The sequence below is a fragment of the Hyperolius riggenbachi genome, chromosome 5 (assembly GCF_040937935.1).
Source record: "Hyperolius riggenbachi isolate aHypRig1 chromosome 5, aHypRig1.pri, whole genome shotgun sequence".
NCBI lineage: Eukaryota > Metazoa > Chordata > Amphibia > Anura > Hyperoliidae > Hyperolius > Hyperolius riggenbachi.
Genome location: NC_090650.1, coordinates 103,862,923 through 103,875,681, shown reverse-complemented (window position 1 = coordinate 103,875,681; position 12,759 = coordinate 103,862,923). Strand labels below are relative to the sequence as shown.

The 12,759-nt window shown below is 44.1% G+C and overlaps 2 protein-coding genes across 2 annotated transcripts in view; one reads left to right on the top strand and one right to left on the bottom strand.

Annotated features, from left to right (window-relative positions):
- PLEKHA8 (pleckstrin homology domain containing A8) overlaps positions 1-9,681 on the bottom strand; it is a 53,883-nt gene extending 44,202 nt beyond the window's left edge. Inside the window, exons 1-2 of the mRNA XM_068236082.1 lie at positions 9,444-9,681; positions 801-917 (exon numbers count right to left, since the gene is read on the bottom strand). Of these exons, the coding sequence (XP_068092183.1) occupies positions 801-917; positions 9,444-9,525 (199 nt within the window). The 5' untranslated portion in view covers positions 9,526-9,681. The remainder of the gene's footprint in view (positions 1-800; positions 918-9,443) is intronic.
- Positions 9,682-9,732: 51 nt separating this feature from the next.
- The window catches only part of FKBP14 (FKBP prolyl isomerase 14), a 41,304-nt gene continuing 38,277 nt past the window's right edge, over positions 9,733-12,759 (top strand). The window contains exon 1 of the mRNA XM_068236085.1: positions 9,733-10,152. Within this exon, the coding sequence (XP_068092186.1) occupies positions 9,965-10,152 (188 nt within the window). The 5' untranslated portion in view covers positions 9,733-9,964. The remainder of the gene's footprint in view (positions 10,153-12,759) is intronic.

Below are 12,759 nucleotides of genomic sequence, written 5' to 3'. Positions count from 1 at the left end.
TACATGCAGGCATAACAGTATGTTAAACAAATCAGATTATAGAGCAGACACAGAATACGCTAAAAGATTCCACCAGTCCTAATTTTGTTCCGATACTTGATTAAATAATCTGGGTGCACAAGATGTGGTGGGTTGAAGGGGTACTCCTATATTGTAGATGAGTCTATCCAACTGGGAGGGGGTAATTTGGGCTTGTTTTCCTCAGAGACGTAGCTAGGGTTTTCAGCAACTGGGGACAAGGACAGTTTTGTGCTTCCCTCTGGACAAAATGGGTGTGGCCATGCATCAGATTGTAGTCGTGGTCATGGGTGGAGTCAAATGTACAAATGCTGTTTAGATTTAGATACCCCCTACAGATAGCCATATTTGCCCTCCTCTAATTAGCCATGTGCCCACCCACCCCGTTTAGATTGCCAGATGTGCCCCTCTTTTTCAAAGCTTCAGCACTCCTCTGCAGAGGAAGAGAAGCGGGGCACTTTGGGCAGCCAATGAGCCGCCTCTCACGCAGGTGGGGGTGTAGCGGCCATGCTGAGCACCCTCACAGTGCTGCGCCATGGCACATATGCCCCCCCCCCCTTAGCTACGCCGCTGATCTTCCTCTGCACTTTCTTACTTTCCTTCTCTTCTTGCTTTACCTATTCCAATTGCCAATGGTCCCACTAATTATGTCAATATTCGCTACTTCCTTGTTAGTTACAGTGGCTATTAATGCATTTCTTTGATATTTCCAATATTGTGATTTAAAACCTTTAATTCCCACCTCTATACTGTTAGAAGCATGCTTGCAACCAGATAATTACCTTGTATCTCACAGACAGCCATCTGAATGCTTCCCTTGCAACCTTTCCAAGCATCTTCCCGTGAGTCATAATAGGACAGAATTCCTCCACACAAGAGAAACCAACGTGGCTGCCATCCTACAGGAAAGACAAGGGAGAGAGGTTCTGATGTCCACATCGATTATCTCTTTTTCAGTCTATAGATCTGGCTTTTTAGTCTACACAAAACACTGAACCACTGACCTGCTGGGGACAGATCCTGCTTCTGTCGAGCAGCTGCAACCCGACTTCTGTATACATATGGTCAAGCCCAGATTTACAACTCAGAACCACACAGGCACAGGCATTCCGATGCCCTAAACTCCACCCTTCAACACAGGCCACACCTTCAATTAAAAATATTAAAAACTCTAATGCCTTTCTTTATTTTCTTATGTCACGAACTGCACTTGGAATCAAACATTCTAATGACTGTCTAATATCCTTAGCAACAAAGGACAAGGATTAGGGTGTAAGTGCTAGTGATATGAGGCAGGGATTGGATGGTAAGATCCTGAGGTAAATCTGAGGAGGGGGGACTGCCTCTCCCACATAAGGCACATGCCTACAGTGCCTTATGGAAAGTCAGGCCCTGCATAAGGCGCTAACAAGGCTGTTCCATCACTAGTACCAAACCCAGTGGTTCTATGGAGGCGACTGGCAGGCTGCACCACCACCTGTGTGAATCAATCATCTCTGTTTTGTCTCTGTGCCATTACAACACACTTCTCAGAATTCTATATTTGCTTCCGTGGGGAAACACTTAGGTGGTATATAATTATACTGTTGAATGTATTAAGGGCCGGTTCAGACAGATGGGATCCACCATGTCCTTTATTGAAATGAATGTAAGAGGCCACCTCAATGCATTTACTGGCGGTCGTGCAAGCACCAGGGTCGATTGAATTTTCCGAGACACTGCATGTAGCTTCTAGCTTTGTTTACGTTCATGGTCCCCTACCGCCTAGGGGCAAGAAAAAAACAATGCGACTGCTCAGTTGCAGAAAAGCATTTAGAATCAGCTAAACGAGACGTTGGTAGCCGACCGTGTGATACCCAGGGTGACATGTAACATGATGAGATAGACGTGCATGTACAGTGCCAAGCACACAAATAACTAGGCTGTGTTCCTTTTTTTTTTTTCTTTCTCTGCCTGAAACAGTTAAACATCAGGTATGCAAGTGACAGTTTCTGTCCGGGTCGGGACCAGGTCAGGCTGGGTCAGACAATAGCATAACCCTCACTTATAAGTAATTACAGCCATAAAACACTTTCCTGTCAGTAAATGGCTTCTGAGAGCAGGAAAAAGATAAAAAAGGGTCAATAATTTATAGATTTTAGCTCTGGCATACTTCAATGTATGTGTAATTGAGCAGAGACAATGAAACAGTAAAAACTTAAAAACTAGATTTAAATATAAAATAAACTGTGGAAGATCTATGAAAAAAAAAAGTAGTCATTTTTAGGGGACTGAGGATAGATACAATTGTTTTTCTCATCAGTTTATTTTCACCTCAGATGTCCTTTAATTGTGAACATTAATAAAAGTTACTGTAACGATTGTGGAACTTTCTCCGTGAGCAGTGCACAACGCGTGCGTTGATACGGCGGAAATCCTCCACAAGCGTATAATTGCAGGCACCCAGCAAAAGGTGCTACGCACCCGTAGAGGGAAATTCCTGTCGGCAGATGGCGCTGGGGAGTGCAGAGGAACCAATCCTCTGTACCTCCACAAATGCCAGACAGGAATTGTACGAAGCGCAGAACGCAATCGCAAGAGAAGCGATTGCGAATGAGAACGAGCAAAGGGACAGGTTGTATGTGTGTGCGCCAATCTAGTCGCCACCCCGCGACCGCGCACACACAACAGCAGATATGAAACAGGAACGCGATCGCGAGAGGTACGATCGCCAGACGTGACACAAGGCAGATCAGAACAGAATACGAGGATAGCAAAGGCACAGCAAATCATACAATGAAGAGATGCGGAAAATAACAAACGCTAGCTAACCGCGAACACCGCACTCATTCGCAACAGTGCACGGGGTTATGCGCGGTCTTCACGTGATAAGCACAATAGAGACAAGCACGCCTATCTAACCATCGACAGACAAACATGAAACAGAGGACGCGAGCGCCCGCCCAACGGCCACCCCACCGAGCCTCCAGCAAGCGACCGCAGCAGACAAGACAGACACACGAAAACAGGGACAAGCGAGAGACAGGATCCACAGCACTAGTGAAAGTGGCTAGCGCGATCCAGGAAGACAGAACAGAAGGATCCACAGCACTAGCGCAAAGCGAGTGCGATCCAGGTACAGAGTAACAGAACAGAAGGATCCACAGCACTAGCGCAGGATGCTAGTGCGATCCAGAGAGGCAGAACAGAAGGATCCACAGCACTAGCCACTAGCGCGAAGCGAGTGCGATCCAGGAACAGAGTAGCAGAACAGAAGGATCCACAGCACTAGCGCAGGATGCTAGTGCGATCCAGAGAGGCAGAACAGAAGACATAGCTGGTAGCAACCGCTGCACCAGCTATGCTCCAAGAACAGAGATCAGAACGATTTCCTGTCGACCACCGTTGGGACAGGACAATCGCAACAGACAAACAAAACAGATAAACAATCCTAACTGCACTAGGGAATCTGCCTAGCACAGTTTCCAGGAATTACTCTAAGCTGATCTTCAAACAAAGAGCATGGCTGACACTCTCCAGAGTGTTTCACAGGAAGGAATCCATATGACCAGCGAAGCATTGTGGGAAACACATAGTACTTATAGTACACGCCTCCAATGAATGTGGCCAGGCAATTTGCATGACAACGTATGCAAATTCCAAAGCAAGCACAAGCTGCAAAACTGACAGAAGCTCTTCTTTCCAGAGTCCTGCAGCATGCAAACCTACACAATGGTCAAAAAGCTGCCTGCCTGCACAGGCAGCTGAGCAAATCATCACAGTTACCTTTAAATACTTCAGAGCGAAAGCAAGTTTCACATATCAGCACTGCTTCCATTCATTTGCCAATAACTGTATTACTATTTATCACACCTTAATGATCTACCGTATATATTGTTTTTTCAGGACAAATTAGGCTTTTAGAGTGTGAAAATATTGTTTAGTAATTACCTTATTTTCTATGCATTTTAAAGAGAATTTAAGGTAAAAAAATAGAAAAACACACTTTCTCCATTTACATCCAGTATAGCTTTACAATAAACAGTGCTAACTACAAGTTAAACCCACACATTTTATTTGCATTTGCCTATCCATCCTGGTTATTACAACATTTACAATATGTTCCTAGCACAATGTACACTACAGGCAGTCCTCGGTTAACGAACGAGATAGGGACTGTAGCTTCGTTCTTAACCTGAATCTGTTCTTAAGTAGGAGCGCTGTGCTATCTTTGCCTCCCATGTGCCCCCCTTTGGCTCCAGTGTCCCCCTATGTGCCTCTCCGTCTTCCCCTGTGCCTGATTGTGCCCTTCAGTGCCCGTTTGTCCCCCCTGTGTGTCGCCAGCACGGTGTATGATTTATGCGGGCATAGCAGAGCGCAGAGGGGGGCTGGGGGGGGGGGGGGAGCAGTATAGCAACAGAGGCTGGGTATTATATGCAGACCCAGCCTCTGTGTGCTAATAAGATTCTTAGAACCCACCTCAGGCTCTCTTTAAGACACATCAAAATGTATTCTACAACTCGTCACAGTTAAAATGATACCACATGTGCCTCATTTAGTAACAAACTGGTGGTGCAGTCTCAACAAATACACTGGACAAATATATTTGTCCAGTTAGGCTTAAGTGGTTAAAAATAAATAAATAATAATATTATATATATATATATATATATATATATATATATATATATATATATATATATATATATATATATATATATATATATATATATATATATATATATATATATATATATATATATATATATATATATATATATATATATATATATATATATATATATATATATATATGAGAGTGTTTGGGACTTTCAAAAGTTTACTTTGATCAATAGGGAGAAATATCCCTCTTTACTACTCGGTGTCACAGTCTTAGCTTTTGCCTAATAATGTCATCATTTTCTTCACGTACTCTACCTTTGGAACTTATTTCCAAAGATGTCACATTTCAGTGTAAGGCTGATGACAGAGAGTACAGTCACCGTGACGTGAGATTTGCTGGGGTGTGTGTCTACTAAGGATGTAACTTTGGCTGCCAGATACGCTGAGTCATACACTCTTGTGTGTAGCAGCCACAGTTCATTTACCTCTGCTGAGACCTGCCACTGCATGTGAAGGGACAGATGCCCTTATAAATAAATAAATCCAATCTAGCAGAAAGAATGCAGGCTAGCTTGTCAACACATGGGCTTAAAGAGGAACTGTAGGTTAAATAATTTATAAAATTGATATTTGTTTTTTACAATATTAATTTATAGTTTATTCAGTCTGTGTTTGCCCATTGTAAAATTGTTCCACTCTCATTCACATTCTGACATTTATCATCATCTGATGGTGACAACTTTAGTTCTGTCAGGGGATCTGTGCGGAATGTTCATTACTGAGAAGTCTATGCACAGAGGGAGACATTGCTTGCTTGGCATCTGGAAAAGGTTGTTATTTCTCAACATGCAAAGAGGTTCACAGACAGCAAACTGTCAGGACCATGATCATGACATCACACTGTGGGAGGGGTTTCACTACACAATCAGCCACACAGACACAAAAGATCTGTACCTTTTCTGGAATAGATCATGGGGGGGGGGGGGGGGGGGGGGGAGGGGGAGTGGATGATCTATTCGAGAAAAGGTAAAATAATTCTCCAGTGAAAGGGGGTATTAGCTACTGATTGGAATGAAGTTCAATCCTTGGTTAAAGATCCTCTTGAAGTCCAAAAGAGAGCACCTAGTATTATAAATACTGGTCACCACATTAACCCATCATATTGCCTTACTGACTTGGCTAACAAAAGCATACTAGCTGTGAAATTATACTCAAGTGGTCTTTAGAAAAATGTGATTTTTTTTTTTTAAAACATTAGGTCTGCTCAAAGACAAACACTGGCGTTTTGACACCAGCCTTGTGCATTTTCCTAGTTCTGCAGATTTGTGAATTATGTTTTGTAATTACAGCTTGGAACTCTGGTACTACGGAGTCTGAGCCAGGGAACTAGGTGTTGTACCACACCCTGAGTGCTCCTCCCATGGCAAGTAATAAACTTACCTCAGCAGACTGGTAATAGCTTTTCCTTGTCTAAAGTAATGTACGGACCTGGGATAAATGTAGCGCAAAAGAACTTTGAGGATTGCTTCATGCAATTGATTATCTCAGTATACAGATAATGAAGAAGGGTGGAGAGGCCCCAAAAGTAAATATCTCTCAGAGTATACATTATAAAGACATACATAAATGCATGAGGTATCTTACCTCTCCAGGTAAACCAACCCAGAATAACAAGGGTTTAGATCAGGTAAGGTTCATTCAAGCACAATTTTAAAAAAAAGACAATGTGTTTCTTGGGTCTCTGCCTGCTTCCTCGAGTTAATAAAGAGCCTTAGGGAATTCAGTTTGCAGCCTGGGTGCCAAATTCTGAGAGAGATTTACTTTTGGACACCTCCACCCTTCTTAATTGCCCACTACACCTCCTTTGGAGCCATCCACAGCTAGTAAGAATCCCAGGAGAGCGACCACCTGAATCCAGCGGGGAAAAAACACAGTCTCCGCTCGGTACGCCAGATCCTGGCGTACCGAGCGGAGACTGTGTTTTCCCCATAGGTGATATACGGTGGTTGCAGGTTCTGCAACCCACCTTTGTGAGTATAACTACTCTTGTAATATTGAGCCAATTGTATCCTACATACTGCACCATTTGGCTCCTGGTCTTGTCTTTGTCACACATCTTACCGTGGTTCCCCCACAGTGACTGTCCCTACTTCAGCGTGCAGATAAGCTGATCAGTTCTTATAGAGGGGAGAGGAGGGTGAAAATGTAAAGATATAGCAGCTTTTGGTGATTCGGGTAAGGAGGAGGGACAATCAGGGAAGTAACTACAAAACATTGATGGGCCTCCCAATGTTCACACCCTTTCCCTGGTCTACCCTTGGTGACCCTCACAGCCTGAGGGCACATCTTGCAAGAGTCATAAAACAAGTGTGGACATCGTAATATTCACACCCAAAACAAGCAAAGCCACAAGGATGGACCCCTTCATTGGAGAAAGAGAAGGTTAGTAGTTTAGGCCCCCTTACAGCTCTGGGCCCCGCTGAGGTTGCAGGGGCTTCTCCCCTGTAGTCATGTCCCTGGGACAATGTGCTTAACCAAGGTGATGCGGCACTGGATCTTTCCAGTGGGGGTATACGTTAGATTCTCAGCAAAGACAGTCTGACCAGCTGCCTTGGCTGAGAACCCTCATGTGTGCACCATTGTTAAAGATTACCCTGCTTCCTATTACCAATAACACCACAGGAAACAAAGAGAAATCTAGCCAACAGGGACATACAACCCAAACAAAAAATGCTCTATCCATCTACCTGCTCTATCCATGACTAAAATGAAACAATACGGCTAGAGTTATACTTTATTAATGCATGCTTCTTATATTCTATATCTCTGTATTAAATAGAAATGCTGAGAATGGTGAGGTTTACATATGCACATTATATGACCCACGCTATGATGACAAAGAAACTGGTGTGCAAGATGCCATAGTTACAAAAGGTTTATAAACACTTCAGACTGTCAGTTACACTTGATTGCTCAGTTGTGCTTCTTGTCAGACTTGTCTTATGAGAGCACAAGAATAATCCAGACAACCAACAGACTGCAGGTTACTCATGTGTTCTAAAGAGAATAGGAAGGTTTAGATTCCCTGCCACCTACTCTATCTACATTTACCTAAATATCCAGCCCAACAAATGTGTGTAGACTGAAGCCATGTAGTACAAATATTGAATGCAACAACAGATAGGAGTTAGGAACTGCCACAGCTAGTTTTGCACAAAGCTATGATGCAGTCCCTTGTTTTCCACTCCTACCGACATCAATTATAGTGAGGGTAGTGTCTATTGCATCTACTCCTCTCATAGTATTTACCTCTGTCACTAGGGTAAGTACACCTACCGACAGGTTTGCAAATTTTTTAAAGTGCAGCTGTGACGGGGAGGAGGTAAAGTATGGATACTTACCTCAGTAATGAGAAACCTCTGAATGGTCATTCTTGGTGACAGTTTACCAAAAATCAATACACAAATAGATTGGTGGCATCTATACCAACCAGCTCATTTTATCCTATGGAGAGAGGAGGAACAGGATGTGTTTTGTAGTGGGAATTACAACAGCAGCCATCCAAGAAGTACTAAACCAGATCTCTAAGGGCTGGTTCACATGGACAGTTCTGCAATGGTAAACGTCAGCCTTGATGCTTATTATTTACACACTGTCGGTCATTTAAACACTGTCCATTCAGATGAATGGACAGCTATCAGTGCGATATCTTACCAGCATTTATCGATGTTTGCACAAATGATATATTTTGATCCAAATTTTTGCCGTCTGCCTGGCACTTACCCGATCCTGGAAGCAACGTGTCCCCCCATGGGGATGAAAAGCACTGCACACCAGAAAAAGCCTCGCTGAAAGCCGACATATGCTTTTCTGCAGGAATTTCCAATGAGATTTGGGCAACTGGTCCGTCTGAACCAACTCTAAAGAAAGGCGTTGGGGGAAACCTGTGCTCATATTAGATTTTTCTTGAAATGATGTCAAACAACTGTCTTCACATCAACCTAGTGTGCGACTATACTTTAGAGAAGCTCTCAAGTTTTTGTTACAGACCCTCATTTCCTACCCCCAGGACCACCAAGGCTCTAATTAAAGCCATGGAAGTACCAAGCCAGGAACAGAAAGCAAGAGGAAAAATGTAACAAATAAATGCTGCAGACAACAATGGAAAATAGTGCTCTGGGCAACAATAAACATCAGCCCTCGCATTTTTAGTACTGTACTGAATGAAAATAAAAGTTGTGTCCTCTGCAACCCCCAAAGGAACTCAGGGTCCTGCCCTAGTTGCCCAACTTACCCAATGTGTGAAACCAGCCCTGCAGAAAACAAATAAAATTCCCTTCCCGAAAAAACTCGCTCTACAGCAATAATGCTAATACACATGAGGCAATTTCCCTTTTCGACTGACAGGCATCACACTATTATTTCCGGCATGTCCAATCTGCTCCCATTCAATAATGAGATCGATTTTCTGAAGTTATCACAGGAAAATCAATTCTGTTATAGATCTGGAGCAGTTTGGACATGTATACACAATACAATTTCCAGGCAGATTAATACCCATCCATTGGACAGGAAATTGAATTGTGTGCACCCAGCATAAAGCCATAATCAAAGATAAACAATACATTTCCAGGGCCAAACATACCCAAAAACTTAGGAATGTTCCTAAAAATCAAGAAAACCAAACATCTAGAGGCAGTAAAGCGTGATTTGCATACAGACATCTATAAAAAGCCCACAAAGTTGGTAACACAGTGTGCATCCACCCCACTCCGGGAAACAGCCTCATGTAATAGTCATGTAACAGGGACTCCAGCACTCACCACTGAGATAATTTGTCCACTTGTACAGTATCCCCTCCATGCTGCTGGCAGTGGCAGGTCCACATGCCCCCAACTCTGGCATTGACCCTAATGCCTGCAGCTTGGCTTGGCACGCTCTACGGGTGCCGTGGTGCCAGGAAGCGCTACAAGCAGCGTATCTCGGTTGTGAATAGCAACCACCGGCCGTGCTCCAGACACAGCTGCCTGTCAGACGTCACGGAACGCCTCTTTACGTTGCAAGCAGTAGAGAACAAACAAGCTTTCTTGTCCAGGCGACTCCACGCCCTGCGGCGGCTTCCGGGTGTGCTGCTTCACCAATCACATTCAATAGTCAGACCGGTGGGCATTGCGTTTTAGCCAATGGCAGACAGAGCTCCTGGTAACCGCGCCTACCTGTGTAGCCTATAGCATTAGGGGCCGCAGAGGCGACTGGTCCTGGAGTTGTCAGTTGTAGCTCGTTGGTGCCACGTCTGCTGGTGCCTGGGGGTGATATGAACTGGAGGTGTCAGTGGTAGCACAGAATGATGCTGGGTCTGGTGCTCGCTGTGCTGCTGCTCTGCGCGGATGGAGCTCTTATCCCTGAGCCTGAAGTTGAGATACAAGTTTTGGAGAAGCCGTTTCTCTGCAGGAGAAAGACTAAATATGGAGACATGCTGTTGGTGCACTTCGAGGGGTTTTTGGAGAGCAATGGGACTCTTTTCCATTCAACGTGAGTGTTCTGTACTTGAGTAAGGGATGGGTTCACTTTCTCCTGTCCTGATGGTGGGGTTAAAGGGACCTGAAGTTTCCCCTATTGAAAAAGCACAGATTTGCCTTTCCATCACAATTTCAGCTTCACCTGAGCAAAAATAAATAACAGTAATAATAATGCTTTTCATAATGCATCACTTCAGATTACTGTGTGCGCATTTCATTATTTTAGGGCCTGCTTCCACTACACGCAGATTGGATGCAGAAAAACGGACTCCAATGAATGCCTATGGGCCTGTTTCCACTAAACGTGATTTTTCTGATGCAGATTTTCCCATAGGCAGTGATTGGAGTCAGTTTTTTTCTGCAACCAATCTGCATGTAGTGGAAAACAGGCCCTTAAACTTTTATATAGCTAGAAGCAGGGCCTGATTTACCATAAGGCACTGTAGGCATGTGCCTATAGGCACCTGATGATGGAAAAGGCGCTCTTTCCCCTGATCAAGTGCCTCCCTCCCACCTTGCCAATGCAGAGTTCTACACAGAATTAGTAAGCGGTTACTCACCCGGTTTTTGCCATTCCACTGACCGGATCTCTCTTCATTTGGGGGCACCTCTAGCTACTTAATACTGAGAATAGCTCTGGCTACCTAATGCTATGGGACACCTGTAGCTACCTATGATAGTAAAGGGAAATAAGGGAGACGTGACAGCCGGGCCAGCCAGCTTGCGGTGCAGTTTGGTGGGTGTCTGTAGGTTCATGGAGGGCAAAGACTAGGGTGCTGGGACTTCTGTGCCTATAGGCTCCTGTGATTTAAATCCGGGCCTGGCTAGAAGTACATTCAGTAAGTGTATCCAAATCAAAAAATGGTCATGTTTTGCATAATAATTAACATTATCATTTCATTTGAAATCCTGACATTTTTTGAAAAATAAGTATGATCATTCATTGAACTTATTGCATATTGTAGTATGTCAGCCACCTATATCCCTTTCTGGTGTTGTAGTAAATAAATGTCAGCCACCCATATCTTCTGTTCTTTTAGAATCCATGCAGAGCTGCTGGTGACCTGCTGCATCTGGGGGTCTTGCTGCCTAGTACACCCCTAGTTATAGATGGCCCAGCAAGCTCATGACATACCAGAACTCCTAGGAGTATATAATGGGCTAAAAAAAAGGACCAAAAAGCCCTCTCCCTAAAATGATATGCAAAACAGAAGTTTGCCTTCTAAGAACAGAATGTGTTTGCGATGAGCTTGCTGGGCAGTCTAACTCTGGGTGTTTCAAGTACTATCCCATAGATCCCCATTAATCCATGCCATGCACTGATGAGGATCAACCAGTCTGGAACAGTATGTTGGATTACACTCTGTACAATTAACCACTTGAGGACCACAGTCTTTCTACCCCTTAAAGCCAATGGGTACCACATTAAAAATAAAAAAGTCAGATACTCATCTAAGGAGAGGGAAGGCTCTGTCCTAATGAGCCTTCCCTCTTCTCTCCCAGTGCCCTCGGTGCTGCGCTGGCTCCCCCGTTCGCGTCCGCCGCAGGAACTTCGGAGGTCTTCGGGAGCACTCTGGCTTCCGAAGACGGGCCGCTCCATACTACGCACGCGTGAGTGCGTCATAGAGGGTGCTTGTGTAGTATGGAGCGGCCCGTCTTCGGGAGCCCGAGTGCTCCCAAAGGCTTCCGAAAGCTCCCTTCGGCATGCGGAAGTGGCAGTATTTGACCGAACTGGTCGAATACTGCCACGGGGGATCCTGCGCGGGACCGAGAGAGGAGAGGGAAGGCTCATTAGGACCGAGCCTTCCCTCTCCTTAGGTGAGTATCCGACTTTTTTATTTTTAAAATGGTAAACACTCACTTTAAGGACCAGAGCCTTTTTCTCCATTCAGACCACTGCAGCTTACATGGTTTATTGCTCGGTCATACAACCTACCACCTGAATTTGAATTTCACCTCCTTTTCTTGTCACTAATACAGATTTCTTTTGGTGCTATTTGATTGCATTGCTGCTGCGAGTTTTAGTTTTTATTATATTCATCAAAAAAGACATGAATTTTGTCAAGAAAATTATTATTTTTTTTTTTACTTTCTGTGCTGACATTTTTCAAATAAAGTAAAATTTCTGTATACATTTGTGTCCAAATTTATTGTGCTATGTCTTTTGATAAAAAAAAAAAATCCATTCGCCATCCAGATTGGCACACGTCGGAGGGGATGGAATGTGCTTCAGGGGTTGTCAGTCAAGGGGGGATATGTTGCACACCTTTTGGTCCTGTTCCATGTTGTCCCGCTTCTGGTCCAGGGTTTATCGTTTAATACAAGCTGTCTTCCAGACCCAATTACGAAAGGACCCATGGTCTGCTTTGCTGCACTTCCGTACAGGCTCTTTAAACAAAACCCAGGAGGCTCTCCTCCAATTTATCTTTGTGGCAGCAAAGCAGACAATCGCCAGAGCCTGGAAAAAACAATTTGTTCCCTTTGAAGAAGTGAAAAATAGAATCACCTGCATTATGATCCAGGAACAATTAGCGGGGACTCTCCTGGACAGGCAACCCAGGGTTGACGCAATATGGGGCCCCTGGAGGGCTTATCTTTCTATAACTGAAGCCATTTGATT